General features: G+C 37.8%; 1 protein-coding gene across 2 annotated transcripts in view; it reads right to left on the bottom strand.

Annotated features, from left to right (window-relative positions):
- LOC129417592 (mitochondrial 2-oxodicarboxylate carrier) overlaps positions 1-20,044 on the bottom strand; it is a 149,680-nt gene that overhangs the window by 19,317 nt on the left and 110,319 nt on the right. For both annotated transcript variants that reach the window (XM_055172408.2, XM_055172407.2), the window contains exons 4-9: positions 17,232-17,315; positions 9,712-9,778; positions 7,174-7,233; positions 5,718-5,825; positions 5,429-5,593; positions 1,842-2,023 (exon numbers count right to left, since the gene is read on the bottom strand). In XM_055172408.2, coding sequence (XP_055028383.1) covers positions 1,842-2,023; positions 5,429-5,593; positions 5,718-5,825; positions 7,174-7,233; positions 9,712-9,778; positions 17,232-17,315 — 666 coding nt within the window. The remainder of the gene's footprint in view (positions 1-1,841; positions 2,024-5,428; positions 5,594-5,717; positions 5,826-7,173; positions 7,234-9,711; positions 9,779-17,231; positions 17,316-20,044) is intronic.

Here is a 20,044-nt window from a genome sequence, read left to right on the forward strand (position 1 = left end):
TGCCCAATATTATCAATATTACTACTACTAATAGCTGCGTTTCCATTACATTTCAAATTGCGCAAATTGCGAATTTAAAATACGGCCAATGGGAACACGTCAATATCGCAAAAACTCCAATATATCACATGCACTTGCATGAGGTGGTTTTTCAGGCAATTCGGAAAAGGTGTATTTCTAAAACCTCCCAGAAACACATCATACTTGTCTGCTACCAAGTATAAGAGGGTTTCCTCGCCAATAATGTTTGGATAACACTCCTACATCTCTTTTAACTTAAAATAACGTACTATTACCTCCAAGAAACACCTCATACCTGCCACTCCTAAGTATAAGGTGCTTCCTTGGCATTAATGTTTGGATAATACTCCTACTTCTCCTTCTGTTAAAAATAATGGCTAGTGCGGTGGATGAGATATTAGTAAACCTACCAACATCAGTCGATGTGATGTTTCGAATGACTTATCACAAGAGAAATACTGTTTTAGTTGCATATCATCAGCAGTGTTGGGGGTACCGCATTTCAAGTAACGCGCATTATGTAATAATATTACTTTTCTGAAGTAACGGATTACTTTAGAAATGTACACATTAATATTTGAGTTACTTTTTTAAAAAAGTAATGCAAGTTACTTTTCAATTTTATTAATTACATTTAAAAATAAAATAATATACTGAATTAAACTGAACATATTTACGTAGAATTACGCAATTTGTGCACCGGAGCGGGAACAGTTTGAGTCAGAAACGGAGATGGCAGGCCAGAGCTTAACATTTTCGCGATCATAAAAAACACCTGCAAGGCCTGAAAGAGATCAAGCCTCAGCCAAGTAAGAAAAAGTAACTTAAAAGTAACGTAAGGATTACTTTCCATGAAAAGTAACTAAGTAACGCAATTAGTTACTTTTTTGGGGAGTAATGCATTACTTTTAAAAGTAACTTTCCCCAACACTGTTAGTGGAAACGCTGTCATTTCACAAAAGTTTTTTATTAACATTTAGAAAATATCGCATACGTTTTGGATAAATCTCTAATGGAAACGCAGCTAATGTTCCTCTAGCTCAACTGGGTAGAGCACTGCACCAGCAACACAAATGTTATGGGTTGCAAAAAAACATTTTTAGATTGAATGCTGTACGTGGGGCATTCGGGTAAAACTCTCTGTTAAATGTATTAATGAACTAAAATGTACTATGATATGCCATTTTATATCAGAGCCAAATGGACTTAAATAAATAAATTACATGATAAAATATTCTCAAAATTTAGAGGACATTTTTGTCAAAAGATAAAGAAACAAAAGTGTTTTTAACACTGCTTTTAAATCAACAGTGTTTACATTATTGCACGCGTGCATGAAACATACTAGATCACCAGCCAGGAATGTCACAACCTCATTGAAATTCCCGTTTGAGAAAAAAGTTTCCAATTGGTCATAATTAAAGTGTTGGTAAATGTTGCTATTAACAGAACCACAGAAACCATGTTCCTCAAAGAAATACATTAAGCGAATATCAAAATATCCCCCACGTGGATCCAGATCCGGTATCAATAAAAATGAAGTTTATATCTGCACAAAAGAAGTAGTAAAAACCGAGCTAGTATTGCTTTGTTTGTTTTGTTTAATTCCTACATGAAATACTTCCTAACAGGAGACAATATAACTACCAGGGATTAAGAAGCTTTAAAATGTTGGTTGTCAAAACCTGCCCTCTTGTCCCCCATGGGTAAAGTGTAAACATCAAATGTTATGTCACTTTTCTTGTAGGTGAACCTCTTGTCGAGTTATATTTTGACACTTGTAGCTGTTATGGTATGGACGGTGTAGACTCTGCACTTACCCCTCCTCACGGTACACAACGCTCATGGTCTGAAAGCAAGTGCGGTATTTGATCTGCCCCGGAACAGGCTGTGGACCCTGGATACGACTTTTAGCTACATCAAACGGAATGTTCACGCAGGACGACACGGTACCCGAAACTAAACCGATAGCAAACTTCCTCATGAACTCCAGTCGAGGGTCCTGAGAGAAAGGGAGAGGGAGAAATAATACATAAAATGGGAGTTAACTTGTGAGTTTGTTTATGAAACCATCAGTCACCAACCCACACAATACTTTAATGCTTGCTGAACATATACAAAATACACAATTGTGAAAATATAGAAAAATTAGTGCTGGGCAAAGTATGCTGCGCATACAAAATAAAAGTGCAATTTTGCATAATATATGTGTCTGTGCTGTGTGTAATAATTATGTATATTTAAGCACAGACACATGTATACATGTCAGAACATTTTTTATTTATATATCCATTTTTGTAAATAAATAAATAAATAAACACACACACACACACACACACACACACACACACACACACACACACACACACACACACACACACACACACACACACACACACACACACACACACACACGCACACGCACACGTAAATGTTTCTTAAATACATACATGAATGTGTTTGTGTGCATTTATATATACATAATAATACACATCACACACTCCTATCTTTTGCAAAAAAAAAATCACTTTTATTTTGTATGCGATTAATCGCTGTTAATCTTTGCCCAGCACTAAACATTTTTTTTAACTCAGATTGATTGTATGTTATCCCTTATAAACTATTAAACAACAGACCCAGAATAGTCAAAAGATAACACAACTGAAGATGATAAATAAGCAAACATGGAGAAATATGGAAATGAAGATAAGAAAGCAAGAGAGAGGGAGGTAAAGGAGACTCCGAGTGAGGGGGATAAGATTACAAAGCTAGAATTAAAGCTACAATCATTTTATGGTAGCGAGGTACGGATTAGCGTTTCATGAGAAGAGCAATGCTCAACAATTGGCTGAACCGGGTCACATGACAGAGGGCAAACTTCGGGAGAGGATTTATAAACAGAGTTCATGCAGGCAGACTGGGAGGCATATGGGGGCAATTTGGGTAATTGGACTGCGACGACACTGGGGTATTACTGTACAAAAAGAAGCCTGAGTCGGCGCTGCTCTGAAATCTAATTGGCCAGGATATTTTTTACAAATGACTGATGCCTCACTGAGAGCAATGGACACCCTGAATGACATGCAACATCAACAGCTAAACCTTAAAGTTACAGTATTTTGTTATATTATAACAGTGTTCTGCAAAGCTCATAGACTTTTGGCATACCAAATGCTCTTTTTAACACCACTACAGTAGAGAAGTGCGCCCAAGACAAAAATGGGGTATTTGAAGATTAATGACTTGTTACCAATGGAGAAGCATCATTGGTTCATTAAGATCAAGATGGATTTTAATCCCCATAAAATGACGGCTGCTTTGAAAACACTGGAGAAAATGAGATGCTCCACCTAAAACCGCAAAGACAAGCTCTCCCCCCAAAACGGACAGTCAAATCAAGCTCGGTCAGCTCTGGCCTTTCACGTGATTGATCACTGGAGGTTTGATGTTCTTGGGCAATGATGATCTTAGCACCAGATGAAGGAGGAATGGCAATTTCGGTAGGACTTCAACTGTAATTCTCCCCCCAACAAATACCTCAGTCTGCTTCCAATTAGTTCATTTGAGTAAATCTAATGCTCCGCTTTATACATGTGGAGCAGGCGTATGGTAACGTTTCCATTAAACAAAATTAACTTTTGTTTGGGAGTTGAGCCCTGCCGGATGTGTAATCTGAACCTTTGAGGATGTGATGGAGAGCAAACAGGGAAGGTATTAGCGAGGTTTATCTTAGCAGCTCCTCTCTCTCCCTCTCTCTCTCTCTCTCTGTCCCTCTCTCTTTGAATGTGCTTAACTGATCCTCAAAGCTAATTCTGTCATCACTATAATAATATATATTATGGCAATATATTAGCTCGAGATTTACATGACATTCCACATGAAAACATTATACAAAATGGCCATTATTACATCAATTGAACATCTGTACAGGGGTTGACATATACTATATTTTACATACTAAAGAAATAAATACAGGTAAATACAGGGCTGTATGAATTATTTCTTACAAGTATAAGAGAAACTAGTGGCGGCCGGTGACTTCTTTTTTCGAGGGCGCTCGATGCGAAGTTTGTTACAACATGTATGTAGCCCGTCATGTGTGTGGTTCGTAATTTCAAAATATGTGTATCAAGCGATCCTATGTGCATGTGCATCACATGTCTTGTCAAAATAAGTGCCTGCTGCAGACGCTTCTAAAGGGTTTATGATAAAAGAGACGCTTGCGTTTGCAAGATATTCGCATAATCTCATGCGTAATCAGAGTTTACTGTTAAAGGAGTGTCTTGCGTTTATTTTTTGAGCATCTCTTTAATCATACATTTTTTTATCGCGTGTGCAGCAGGCACTTATTTTGACAAAACACGTGATGCACATGGTTTACACCAATTGAAAATATACTATATTTTACATACTAAATAAATAAATACAGGTAAATGCAGGGCTGTATGAATTATTTCTTACAAGCATAAGAGAAACCAGTGGTGGCCGGTGACTTTTTTTTCGAGGGCGCTCGATGCGAAGTTCATCACAACATGTATGCAGCCGTCATGTGTGTTGTTCGTAATTTAAAAATATGTGTTCTGTGCGTCGAGCAATCCTAATTGCATCACGTGTCTTGTCAAAATAAGTGCCTGCTGCAGACGCGTCTAAAGGGTTTATGATAAAAGAGACGCTCGCGTTTGCCAGATACTTGCATAATCTCAAACGTAATCAGTAGGGATGCAACGATTAAATCGCGTGTCTCATTAAAAATGCCTGTCTGAAATCGATTCTGAATCGCAAAGCTGCGATTCTTTGTTTCATGCACAGCTTGTGCGTGTAATACGGCATTTGGTCAGTAGGAAGTCCTTATCAATCGAAAATCATTATGAGTCGGAGTCGTTTATAACGTGCATTTAAAAAAGAATTGTTAAATAAAAACTATTCAAAATATTCTTTATTATCATGAAAATACCTGAAACAATTTGAAGAACAGCAATATAAATATTCCTGTAGACATTTCCTAGAATAGCGTTTGTTTTTCTGTGGCACAAAGGGAGTTTCTGCATTAGAGCGCCCCCTGGCGTTCGGATGTGCCGGGATTTCACCGTAATTCATTGCGAAAACGCGCATTTGCACGATTAATCATTACATCCCTAGTAATCAGAGTTTACTGTTAAGGGAGTGTCTTGCATGTATTTTGTGAACGTGAACGTCTCTTTTATCATAAACGGTTTTGACGCATGTGCAGCAGGCACCTATTTTAAACAAAACAAGTAATGCACATGGTTCACATGACGCACATATATTGAAAACACAAGCAACACACATGACACTCTGACTTATTTTGAATTTGTGCCCCTCTGATGAGCAGTCACTAGCCACCTCTGAGAGAAACACAAAAACAAAGTTTCCCTTGTATGTTTACCTGACTGGCAGGGATTGCGTCTTTAACATTAAAGTAGAAACCGAAATATATCATGTTGAAGACACCGTGTCGCCCCAGAGTGGAGGTGAGGCCCTTATTAAGCCCACGGAGTCCAAAGCCATCTGCGTTTATAATACTTCGAGCTTGAGCAAATGTAGAGGGTTGCTGCATGAAAAAAAAATGAAGAGAGCTATAAAATCTAAAAATGAGAAAGACATTTTGTGATATCACAAATGCACAAACAAGCTTTCAAAATCAAGATGACAATTAAACAGCTGCAGTCTCTTACCACTTTGAACGAATCCCTGTTGGCCTGTAGGCTCACTTTCACTACTTCAAATGGATTTACAACCAGTGCCTCGGTTAGTCCTGACCCCAGGCCAGCCACAGAGAGAGCCTAGCACATCGAGGCAGACAGAATTACATTACGAGGGAACGTGACGCCACATGACAACGAGAAAGACAGAAAGTTTCTATTAAAACAATAGACAAAGACAATAAAGAAACCGTTTTGTGTTTAATTCAGAACAGATTTTATTTCTTACACGACCACTCGACATTGAAGGTATGTCACACAAATCCCATAAGCCAAGGAACAATGCGTCTGTGACGCTTTTCCTTTGAGAAACGTGTTTGGCCAGACGGAAAGCTCGACTGCAATTCGCAAATAATTGAAACTGCGAGTGTCAATCATTTGGAGGGTATAGAAAGGAAACGCAGACAGGAATCAAAGATGGATGATCCGGCTCAGACAGAATGGCCCGAGACAAAGATGAATCACTTTGTATGTCGCAACAGGAGCTAAACTGTACTTTGTAACCGGGTACAATTTTTCAAAACCAACATATCAGCGCCGGAGTTTAAGTTTTCATCGACTGACTAAAGCGCGTGGTTGGCATCTCTCCTATGATTTGTGATGCCTATTCCAAGCACTTGACATACATGTCAGCAGGATTCAGGCCTACTTGATGGGTGACAAAAGGAGATCTTTGAGTATGTTTGCATAAGGTGAGCTGGGGTTAGCACACACCCACGCATTCGACTAAAACCCTCCGAAAAACTTGCGCTCCCGATTGCCTTTTATGCGTGTGTATGCTCAGCCGGTGTATAAAAGCTTGTGAATATGCTGGAAGACAGCGTGCGAGTCTCATTACTCCATGCTGGATTGTTCCAGTTTAAACAGTGAAATCTTCTCGAACGGGCCTGCAAGCGTATTTACAAAGCTTACTTATACTCTTTCATTTTTTATTTGTCCTATTATTGCACGTCTTCATCGATCATATCTGCTTCGGAGGGAGGCGGGGGGACGGCTTAATCACAGTCTTTAATTCGCTAATTCCCAGGTACATGATCTCATTCAACCTTCCGGCCTCACACGCTCCATACATCACTCTGTCCAATGCCCCGGGCATGGCACAGATTGACATGTCTAGTTAAGGTGGGCGGAGACAGGAGGGATTGATTGATTGGGTGAATATTCCTCTGCTTCTGGTTGCACAAAAAGGCTGTGGATGCTCGACGTGTCATCTGTCAGAGGACATCCGTCAAGCTTGCTGCACGCTGATAGAACGCTGTCAAAGTAATGGGCTATGTCTCACACGCTTCGCCGAGCAGCGTTTGTCTCGATTACACCTAGTTCCTGTATGCCGTGTAATGAGGAGAGTGCCGCGTTCGACTGTGAAAGTGATTATGTGCATGATATCTATGACTCTGTGTATGCATCTAGCTAGTATCAGATGACTCACCATGCCTGGTGATAACGGAGTAAAACTCAAGAGCTTCTTGTACTGCTCGAAGGTGAAGAACTGTAAAAAACAACACAAACTGTAAACACATGTTTTCAGACCAGACTGTATACACATTGGGTCCAACAGTGTGATAGCAGTAGTGAGGAGGCCTCTATATGTGACCTGTGCCTGTGAAAACCCAGCTAATGCCATTTTTTTACTGGTTCCTACATAAAAACATAATGTAAAGAACATTCTGTGTTAATATTGACTGGGTAAGGTCAAATGATAAGCTTAAAGGGGACACTTCACAAGACTTTTTAAAAGAGGTGTCCCCAGAGTACATATGTGAAGTTCTAGCTCAAAATACCATGCAAATGAGTTGATCTCTGCACTGGCAGTGCCGTGGTTGGATAGTGCAGATTAAAGGGCGGTATTATCCCCTTCTGACATCACAAGGGAAGCCAAATTTCAATAACCTATTTTTCACATGCTTGCAGAGAATGGTTTACCAATTGGTTTACTGGGTTGATCTTTTTCACATTTTCTAGGTTGATAGAAGCACCGGGGACCCAATTATAGGACTTGAAAAATGTCTGATTTTCATGATATGTCCCCTTTAAATGCCAGCATGTACTTCAGCTGGCATGGACACCACAAGGTTAGTGATGAAAACCTGATGAGTATGATTTGAAAGGGTTCGTAAGATTATCTTGTAAATCTAGCCATCTGTACAAATAAGTTAGCATGGTGAGTGTCATAAATTTGCATACATTTGATTAGTGACCCAGATATAGTGCAGCATCTAAAATAGTACTTCATTTCACGTCATGACTTGGCAGGTTTAAGATTTTCCAAATCTTTTGTTTTTAAATTAAGTAAATCCCATAAATTCAACGTGGCCTCAGACATCTCTGAAGCCCACTGTATGCACACACACACACACACACACACACACACACACACACACACACACACACACACAGCTCACACCCTGAGCAAACACAACTCAGTTGTAGTAAATGAGAACTATATGAGAGCTGTCAACACAACAATACTCAAATATAAACACACAATATCCAAAATTTATGTTCTGCCACACATGCTAATGGTGGTTGAATTAAGATAACCTAAAGGCCAGAAATATTTGTCCATGTCCATAAAACGGAATCTTGCATTATTTTAATTTAAATAAATATATATGTAATAATAACAATAATAATAATAATAATAATAATTGATATTATTATTATTATTATTGATATTATTATTATGATTGTTATTATTATTATGATTGCATATGTCACTGCAGAATATACTACAAAGACCTTCTTCGATTTTAATCCTCACATTTTAGATTCGGTCACTAAACACGATGAATTTCCCACATATGCATCGCAATATTAAGTTTCAGAAAAGTTTCTGCTATAGGCTACAAGTTGTTGTAACGTGCGTGAGTCACGACAGATGCTTTCTGTAGTTGGCTGTATGCATGTCTTTAATCTGAATCATGTACTTACATCAGCGAGGGTCTAAGTATTGTTCTTATGATTTGATATAAACCATGTATTATGTTGCAGTTGGTAATACAGCATTCGCCAGAGTATTTATTTATTTGCCAAAGACAATTTTACTTGCATTTGCAATCTGGGGAGTGTTAGCTGTAAACCCTGAATACCCATATATTCATATACATACATACATACATACATATACATATATACATATATATATATATATATATATATATATATATATATATATATATATATATATATATATATATATATATATATATATATATATACACCCATATACATATACATACAGTACATAAACACACACACATACACGCACGCACTCGCACTCGCACTCGCACACACACACACACACACACACACACACACACACACACTAATGGGAGGACACCATATCTATCTTTACATTAATGCTTTGCTCAACTCGGCAGCCTTTAGATATTGGCTAAGACAGATGGAGGTTAGGGAATATATAATGTATCTATCTATTGAGTAGGTTTGGATCAACAGATGTGGAGCATTAAATTGACTCACGGATATCATTTATCATCAATGTTAAGGTAAACCGTTAAAGCCTGTTGAGTCTACCAATCCAAAATCGAATAATCATATTAAACTCCTTCCACATGTTTTTGAGATTAGACACAATTAAAAAATAAGACATTAGCAGTAAACGCCCATAAGCCAACACAACCTTAAATCAGCCACGGCAAGCGCTCATGTAATCTCCCGAGTGTATATATGTACTGTTTATACATGATACTAAAGAGAGGCCAGTAGCAATATCTGGCCATGTAGGTCAATATTGGGAGTTCTCAACAGCAAACACATGTGGCATGACGACAAACACAGAGGGGAGATGAGTGGTTTTGATCCTTCTGGCTAGAGCTGGTATGTTGAGGACATACGCATGTGGTCTGTGTGTATGTTTACACTCGGCAGGCCAGGTTGCAAAGATCAGAGCCCGCATGCTTTAAGTGATGAGCTTGAGCTCGGAGTCAGACATGGTTCCTGTTACCTTCACTGCTCTCTTTGGGGTCTCGGCCAAAATGGGGGGAAGGATTCCCTTGTAGAAGCCGTAGAGTCTGTTGAGGGAACGAGATCACTTATTAGAACTGACCCGCATGATGAATGATCACGGTTTAATGACAAACGCCACGTTTAGACATTTGAACGCTCTGTCGTGTATTGATGACCAAGAACCGCATTCAAGACTCGGCAAGAAAAGCAATCTTTCATTTGGACATTTTGTGTGTACAAAAGTCGCAGCTCACTGCAAATTAGATTCAATGTTCACAGACTTTATGTAAATCAAGTTTAGAGTTAATTCAGGATTTGTTGATCTAGGTTTTATTTTGAGTACTGTTTAATTTTATGATTTAACAAATCAGTATGATTAAACCTGTGATTCTTAAGACTGCCCACCATGATGGATTCATCCTTGAAAATATAAAGCAACAATGTTGCACTTTCACTTTCAACTGTCGTTATACCAGCACCAAGATGGATGGTGGCAGAAAACGTTAAGCAAGCAAAAAGAAAAAATGCTTCCGCAAGAGGCAAATAATTTTTTTAAATAAATAAATTCGGGAATATATGGGCATAAATAAAGATTAAATAACATATTAATGGTCATTTACAGGTGCAATTGTTTTATTCACATTTATTTATTTTTATTTTACGTGAATAAAAATTAATTTAGTTGGTATTGCTATTGCATTCTGGACATGTTCCTAATTGAAATCCTCTAAAATTTAAATCTAAGTTTTAAAGCAATGAAGTTAACTTGTGTTTAATGTAAAACAGAACCAGAAATTATCATTTAAAGACTGAACAAACACTGTAAAAAATCCTGTAGAATTACAGTGTTACTTGCAGCTGGTTGCCAGTAATCTACTGTTGATTTAAATCGATGTCATTTACTGGGAAGAATTTGTTCAAAGTTAAATAAATATGAAATATTAACAAACTATACAATAACAGCCTCATGCAAAGCATTCTGGGAACCAGAAACCATCATCAACCTTTTTTTGTTTTTTTGCTTCAGATTTTGTTTCCCAGAATGCTTAGCTTGATGCCGTTTTGATTTTAGTTTTACTCTGTAAAGACAAAGACTTGTTAATGTTTAATGTCCATTTAACTTTGAACAAAATGTTGCCAGTAAATAACAAAAATTTCAATCTACAGTAAGTTACTGCCAACCAGCTGCAGTAAAGGTGGGTGCAACTGAATTATTAGATAAACCTTGAATTAATGTAAATTACGATTAATCACCATTGGTGCAAGACACCCTATATATCGAACTGTCGGTAACACTGTACAATAAGGTTCATTAGTTAACATTAGTTAACTACATTAGTTAACATTGACTAATAATGAACTGCACTTATACAGCATTTATTAATCTTTGTTAATGTTCATGTCAACAATTACTAATACTTTATTAAAATCTTTTTAACGTTAGTTAATGCACTGTGAACTAACATGAACGAACAATTAAACGCTTTATTTCTATTAACTAACATCAACAAAGATGAATACATACTTATTACTCATGGTTTGTTCATGTTAGTTAATACATTAACTAATGTTAACTAATGAACCTTATTGTAAAGTGTTACCAAACTGTCTTAAGTGAATACTTAACCATGTCTCTTAAGCCTGTTGTATACATATTTATATTATGTATACATCAATTTGTAATCATTCCAGTTGTTAAGACGTGATGGTCTGAATGTTACTTTGATGTCCAATTCTATGAAAATCTACCCCCAACATCATGCATTGAGCTCAAAACGGTTTCAGTTGTGCAGCACTATTATTTCAAGGGTACTGTCTCTAAACTAGAACAGGTTGAACTGGTCCAAAACCACAAACAAGCACTTTTGCAAAAGAAAACAAAAGCCCTCAATCAAAGGAACTCCATTTTTAAGTTATCTGACAAAAAAGTTTGCATGGGTCGAATCGTCCTCTGTCAGATTCTGTGAGACTCTACTGCTCCAACAACAAGTTAATATTAATAAGTTAACTAGAAAGCAAATCTGTGCTTACAAAAATATTGCTTTAAAAGAATCTTATCAAAAACGTTTACTTCAGAACTGCAATAGATGAAGTAATCCGTATGATAAGCAAATGAAGAAATAAAATTTCAACAATATCACTAACATCTTTATACATTTGAATATTCTTAGAAAAGAAATAAGCTCTGCTTGAATTAATTTAAAACAACTCAAGATCACAACTTATATATCGACTATTGAATAATTGTCACTGCAGTTAAACAGTGTAACAGCACAAACTATAAAAAACTGCAATAATTTGAATGTATTGCCGTATCATGGAATAAGACAAAAAAGTGTTATATCTTTGTTTTCCCTTCTTTCAGTTCTTAAGGTAAAGAGTGAAACTTGATTATTTCAAAAAATACTACTAAAGTCGTCACAGACTGCTGAAACAAACAACGATTAAAAATATATGATATATATTTTAATTTCCAGTCTGATCAATGCTTCAGCAAGTCCCTGCCACCCCCAGCACAGAAATGTGCACTTGGAGAAGCAGACATTGTTTGTAGAGCACATGCTCTTTTTCTGAAGCTGAAACCTGACTCTGTTTTGCTTTCTGTCAATCTAAAAGTCAGGACAAGTCCAAGCAAGAGAAACACCTGAGCTTTTCTTTATGCTCCTAATTCTCTCATACAAAAAACCTCTCCAGTATGGTAATGTGCTAACATTTACCCGTAGTGGCTCTAGTGTTATATTGGTAATTTAATACCCATTATTTGGCTCTAGGTGTGATACGACAAGTAAGAAGATAATAAAATAAATGTTGATGTTAATTGTAAACTAATTTTGTTGGATCTTTTGTTGCTTTTGGCTTGCTAACCTTTCCTATATTTTCTTTTTTTTGTAAAGCTGCTGTGCAACAACTTAAAACATGGTGAAAAGTGTTACAAATAGTTGCTTAATTAACATGCTTTTTTAAATCAATTTTGCTTTATTAAAAAGATATATTTTATGTATTTTAATACAGAGCTAGCAAGTCTGATGTCCATGTAATGTTTATTTTGCAGGAATTTCTATATAATTTTAATTAGAAGATGAAGGAAAAATGAATGTCTTAGAAACAATCTTTAAAATGTCACATTTATGGCTTTGCCTTGAATGTTTTTTCTTGCATAGGCAGGACTATAACATTACAGAAGCGGTCAGGTTCCATGTAATATGTAGATTAATCATAAATAAAGTTGGTAAAATGATAAATAATTATAAAGAACTCAATCCTTGCCCAGTGCTTACATTACGCTTCAGGTCCCGTAACATTCATTTGTGTCTAAGGAGATTGATACAGGCAGGAAAGGATTTAGATAGAAAGCGAAAGATTTTCATTATCAGTTCAAGCACGTATTGATATTGAACACACGTGTGTGGACAGGGTGCACAGAGTGGCGTGACAGGCGCATGTGAACTCCAGTCGTTTTATTGTGAAAACATGCCCCAGTAGTCAACAGAGATGTTCTCGGCTGATTTAGTTAGGGTGTAAATATTATTGTTTCTCCAAAAGGAGATGAAGCGATTAGCGTGAGCACGGGGGTGATCTGCCCATGCCATGACCACTACTCAAAAACCTCTGACCCACGGCTAATGACTACTACACGTCTCATCAGATGACAATCTTTATTTCACCAACAACCTGATGTTTCAGACGTCACACAAGCATCGCTTGTCAGGTAGTGGCGAGATGACAACAAAAGCAACGTTGTGTTGAATGAAAGTGTGTGGCAATATTGAGGGTGGGACCAACAGTGTGAGCTTTTGTCAAAGCGGGAGTGTCCGACCAAAACGGAAGCCCCCCTCCTTTTGCCCCCCGCCTGTGGTGCATGCAAACGCGACGGCCGCATGTTTCCCGGGTGTGGTCAGTCTAAGAAACATCAGGTGGTGAGATAAAGCTGCAATTTGTTACACACACACTCAAGACCCCATTTGACTATGCCTGGTTTGACTATGCCTGAATGCCAATTTGACTCTAAATGTAAGCACGCAGTTGGCCCTCATAAGCAAATGCACGCGCATTTAGGTACGTGTGGGTCCAGCTGCCGGTGTTTGTATAGGTGTGATTTGTCTTTGATTTACATAAAACCCCATTTCTACCATTCAGCACACAGCCACATCCTTCGACATAACAAAAGGAGAGGAAGGAAATGACACATTAACCAAATTGGATAATGGGGCAAAAATGTTTGATCCCTGTTATGGGACCGACTCTCAAAGCCTCTCATCGGCTGATTTGAAAACATATGCAGAATATTTACGGTTTATTGTGTTATGATGCGTCTGGTGGCCCAGATGACTTTGAGAGCTTTCTTTCCCTTGTCAACAACCCGAATGCTTTGTCTGCAAATACCGTCATTTGCCCTATGAAGCTTTAACCTTGACATTGGTACGGGAGTCACAAACGGCTCCGTGATCGTAAATCAAGGAGTGAGAAGTGAAGAGGCGGTGACTTCTTGTGTTTATGTAACAAATCAAGCATGACAGGCAGAATAGAAAGACAGTAATCAATCAGACACAATGAGTTTTAGCCGTCAGTAATGTGTTGAAAAGTTTTCTGACAACTGATTTTTTAATTAAAGTATTTTATATAGTATAATGCATGTCCCTTCATGGTATTGAACTTGTTAAAACTTGTATGATTCAGATCTTAACAGTAAAACAATGATATGTATATAATTACAACAATGTATATAAATAAAAGAACAATGGTACATAATAAAGGAAACCATTCATGCATTATACACTACTTAATTCTGAAACTGTTGCCCAAACAAATTAGTCAAAAATTTAAAACAATTTAGTATAAACTTTGTGTGTTTATATTATTATAAACTTTCTATTTTGTACACATTTCAGGTAAAACAAAGAGACCAAATGCAAATTGACTACACTGGTGTAAGACTTAATTTACATTAAAAATGTAGGTGTATATTTTAAACTTTATGTCATAATGGTGATGGATGTTTAATGGCAGTACTGGTATCATCTAATTCAGCAACAATTTTCTACATAAAAATGCAAATAAAACAAATTAATCAATAAAATTGACAATGTTTGCAGTAATATTGGCTACGCAGACATAAGTACACATTCATCCTGTACTAAGAAAACGCGATTACACTTTATTTTATGGTGTCACTGTTACAGTGTAATTATACATTTAAGTACAGAGTACTTAATGTTAGAGATTGATTTGGAGTTAGTTGCATGTAATTATGCAAAATTAACTAATATTACTATAGTAACGTATAAAAAAAATTAAAGCGCGAAAACTCGCAATTATACGCTTAAATTATATTTATCATTGAAAATGTCACATACACTGTAAAAAGTTGAATCTAAATTACTTCAATTGGTAACACATAGAAAAATCAAGTTTTATCAACTTAAATGTTCTTATTTTAAATGAATTTTACTTTAATTGGTAACACCTAATAATGTAAGCTTTATCAAATTGATAAAATTGAGTTTTTTAAGTGTTAGCAATTTAAGTCATCTTTTTGTAAATCAAACTTTCACTTTTTGAAGTTTTTTTTTTATTAATCCTACTTTCACTTTTTGCAGTGCATTTTCAGGCACAAATTATATTATATGGGCACAAATCAGCCCAGTCTCACGAAATTTCGTTATAGTGTCACGTAATTTTTTAATTCTTTTTTCGTGATATTATCACGAATTTCCGCATTTTTTCATGATCGTATAACGAATTCCTGTTTTCATGTGATTATCACGTATTGGTTACTCAACTGTTTTGTCCTATTTTCTTATCATTGTCGCTTCGGTTTAGCGTTTGATTTACATAAAATGACATCCTTACCCAAACCCAACTCTAACCCTAATGCCAGGTGACATATAAAAAAATAAATCCGAAAAAAAAGTATAAACCAATGTATAAAGTGACATTCTAATGCAAGCACCAAATCTAACCCTGTACCAAAGCGACAATGGTTTAAAAATACGAAAACAGGAATTTGTTATACGATCACGAAAAAACACGGAAATTCGTGATAATATCACGAAAAAAGATTCTAAAAATTATGTGACTATATCACGAAACCTTGTGAGACTGGGTAGCAGCAACCTACCTATTTAGACCTACACTTGAGTTAAACACCTAATAAATCGCAACTGTTGCCTGAGCTTCTTGACCAAAAAGCCATCTTCAAATGCCCTATAAAGGACTAAACAGGACACATGCTGTAAAATAATTACGAACAATCAACCCATTTATATAAGAGATCTAAAACAATTACTACTTTCCCTCTATGATGTTTCACACATGGCACATCATAATGCAGGAAAATTGTCATAACATCAGTTCAAACGGACTTGGAGCCAATTCACAGATGGATCTCTTGCTCTGAACTAATTGATGTATGGAAACCGAGCAGCTCGGGTTTCTACCGCACAGAGGAAAGACCAAAATCCCAAAAATAAAAAATAGACCAAGAGCAAAAGTGCAATGCCGGCCCATAGAGCACGAGTATGTTTATTTTCAATAATAATTCCACAATAGTCACTTCCTACCACTATTTGTGTAAATTAAAACTAAGTGCTTCAGCCTGGGGCTGATCATGCTCCTGGCTACTGTGTGGCGATTGTGTCCACAGCACAGAAGGAGGGTGATAATTGGTTTAGAGAAGAGCTGTAATCTGCAGGGGAGGCCTGCGGGATGCAGTTGCTGACAGCTTCTCAGAGAGGGAAAGTGTGATGACGGGGCTGACGAAGGATCTCGCAGCAGTCGCCCGTAGCGCATGCGCAGGAGCCGCTACGTCAGTGTCACCCGGGGCTGCAAGCGCACATATATCCTCACAACTCATGGAGGATTAGCTTTAGATCTACTGTAAAACTGTCATCTTGCCATAAACAGACTTTTCTTTGAAGTCTGCACACTTTCTTCCGGAACTGACACACGCCACAGTTGTGTGCGTGTGTGTGTGTGTGTGTGTGTGTGTGTGTGTGTGTGTGTGTGTGTGTGTGTGGGAGAGAGAGAAAGAGAAAGATCTCTGGTGCAACCACACTGCGTCATATGTGAGCTTTTCCTAAAGAGAGTCAAGCTAGCATGGCACACATTCAGCCAGTGACTGCCAAAATCATAATGTAAACCTATGATTTCACAAGCTTGACATACTGCATATTCAATGGCAGGTGGGATTAAAGCTTGAGATTTTTTGTACACTAACTTTCCAAAGCTTCAAACATTCCCTTTCACCAGGTGCATGTTGTTACCATGTATTTACAGCATACAAAAAAACCATCCATGCCAGTTGTACACAAAACACAACAGATGTCATGAGGGAAAGCAAACAGCAGAAACAATCAAAGTAAAATAAAACATGCGCTGTAGTTATATTTATGTTTTCTGAACTCTTCTGCTCTTGATGAATAATTCTCAGAATAATTTTTTATTTTTCCTTTGGTATCAGCGAAAATAAATAAATAATGTGAATAAAAAAAACATTTTAAAAAATTTGCTTTTACTTACCTCTCATTGCGAAATATAGTTCTGAAGCAGTCCCCAAGTCCTTTATAGCTATTTGGGTCACCCTTTCCTCTTTGGATTTGAAACCTACAAAATGAAATAATTGATCATCAATCACAATTATTGTAAATAAGTCTAATGCTGGATTCACACCAAACACGGTAGAGGCGGCAAAAACGCGCTATTCGTGAAGTTTACTCACTTCATTCGCGTGTGAAATTCTAGTCATCCGAGACATTTACGCCGGAATTTGTGTCAGTCATGGCAGGAGCTTCTGCGACTCCGCTCGCATCTTGTAATCATGTCACTACTAGAGCAAGCTCCTGATTGTTTAACGTGGCGCGAAGTTCAGCGTTTTCAACTCACTCAATTTGCGTCATTCGCACGTCAATTCTTGTCATTCGTGCGAAGTAGTGCAAATGAGGCAGATTCAGGGGTACTGTGTTGCGCTAAAAGCCTCATTCGCGCAATGAGACCTCCAGACGCACGTAAACACGTCTTTACATCGACTTAAATTGAAATCATTTGGGAACAGACGCTCTATTCGTGTTTGGTGTGAAGTGAATGCAGCATAGAGAATCTGCATACAAAGAGTTAAAATGCACATTCATTACATGTTAATAATGAACCTCTGAAATCCAGGAAAGATACACAAGCTTACTGATATTGCAAATATTTTAATTAATTTCAGTAACCTTGAAACATTGCTCCACATGGCTGAAATATTACATGACCACCATATGCTTTCAGTCATCCCAAAGCAAGAAATATAGGACATAATCTGCCCAAATCACAAGTCTCAGATGTCTATCAAAAGCTAAACTTTTTTTTCTCTTGAATTCATGTCTGTTTTTTTAAACTGCACTAAATTCTTTGCTTATTCTTGCACAGCAGAAAAGTCAAACATTTACTTAACCCATCCTGACCAATTAGCTCTTTGGTTGTAGCCAGCACTTCTAGCTGCAAACTTTGCTGCTAATATGCTAGTAACCTGCTGCTAACAATTCTGCAGTCTCGTGTAAATTTTTAATATGATACAAATGGCCAAGAGATGTTTTTGTAGCAACAAGCATGCTAGTAACTTCCCAATAAAGAATGTACTGCACTGTGTAAATGTTTAACATGGTATCAGTGTGGGTTTAGGGAAACAAGTTTACAGCTTTACTCCCCTAATGGTTCATGCAATATGGATGCTTTAGGACAAAAAATTGAAAAAAAAGTGTAGGACCTTTGATTCTTTGACACCATCTTTTGGGCACAGAATGTCAATAAATAAACCAACCTTTGTCCTTCAAGTGTAAATAGATGAACCCAGACCGAGCTCTGAGGGCAAGACAGGGAATGAGAAAGATTCTCCTCATATGGTTTTGACTGCCAGGTCAAGAGGTTAGCAGTAAGTCATTCGGTCGGGTGCCTGATGGGGCCATAAAAGTGCCCTGGTTCCAACGTACGGGGGTTTTACTGAGGTGAACAGCCTTTCATATCGCCAACAGATTAACATCTTAGAGGGGTGTCCAGCATCCAATTTTGTAGATTCCCAAATAGCTTGTAACTCGTGCCTAAGAACCAGTTAAAATAGCATCATAAACACACGTCCAACACCATATTAAAGAGAAAGAAGATGAGAGGGATTCTGAAACGGCAGGCTTGGGGATGGGGGCACAAGACCAAAAGATTTAAGGCCAGTGGAGCTTGTAAACAAATTTAAATCTGACTTAATTAAAGGCACATGAGAGCAAGGTCAAGGAACGAAAGCGCCCTGTCCCAACATGGGCCGAGTTTCCCTTTCGGTAGTAGGCAAGGATGGTCCAACTCTAGCCTAGAGGTGGCAGAGCCGTGGTCCGCTTTCAGCTGCTTGATTCCACTGCTGACCTCGGGGTCACCTAATTTCCTCATGCCCCTTACCTACCCTGCCATAAAAAAGCCAAAAGCGCCAAATGACAGCTCAGGGAGTGTGAGATAATGGGGATTCTTTCTTAGGCATCTTCTACTGCCAGTAGTTACTCACATCTTTGCCATGTTGCCCACTCTTGCCAAGATGACACCTTGTACAAGAAATGTGCCTTTTTGCATGTAAATGGGCAACATCTTTGACCCAGAAGATCAGAAGTGCACTTTTATACGTACTTTATATGGAGAAAGTTCAAGAACTGAAGAGGATCAGGAAAGTGGATTCAGTCGGCCTTGGAGCCAAGCTCCCAATCGTAAAGTCAACAAACAGAGGAACTGGGGAAAGCTCAAGGGCTTTGTTAAAAGATCCAGCTCTCAGAATTCCTCTCAACCTAAACCCAGAAAGAAAAGATATACTTACAGGTGACGATTTCTGTGAGTTCATCAAAAACCTCCACTAACCTTCTGTCTTCTCTTTTTATAGGACCTGAGCGCCTTCGTGGATGGTCAGGTGAGGGTGAAGGTGAGGCCAAAGCGGAGTTTCTATTGGTGAAATGAGCAACGGGGGTAAAAAACCTTACCATCACCACCTGACCTAAAACTCCCTGTAAAACGGTGAACTCAGTAAATGAGAAAAAAGACCAGACGAACACTTACTCTTTGTATTTTTATAGAAAGGAATGAAATGTTTCAGATCCAGGCTGGGATCCATCCTAGGGCCTTGTCCCTTCCCAGACCCTGAATGTAATGGGCCAACACCAGGTCCGACAGGGGGGGCTATGCCCCTCTAAAAGGCAAGCTGATGGGTTGAGGCCTAATAATGATGGTGTTAAAAAAGGCCTGTGGGAAGGGTTGAGGTTATTGAGTTGATCAAAAGGTTTGTGTTTGATAGGTTTGACGGCTAAACTTTTAAAAAGGTCTCTTAA

The sequence above is a fragment of the Misgurnus anguillicaudatus genome, chromosome 7, assembly GCF_027580225.2.
Source record: "Misgurnus anguillicaudatus chromosome 7, ASM2758022v2, whole genome shotgun sequence".
In the NCBI taxonomy this organism is placed as follows: domain Eukaryota; kingdom Metazoa; phylum Chordata; class Actinopteri; order Cypriniformes; family Cobitidae; genus Misgurnus; species Misgurnus anguillicaudatus.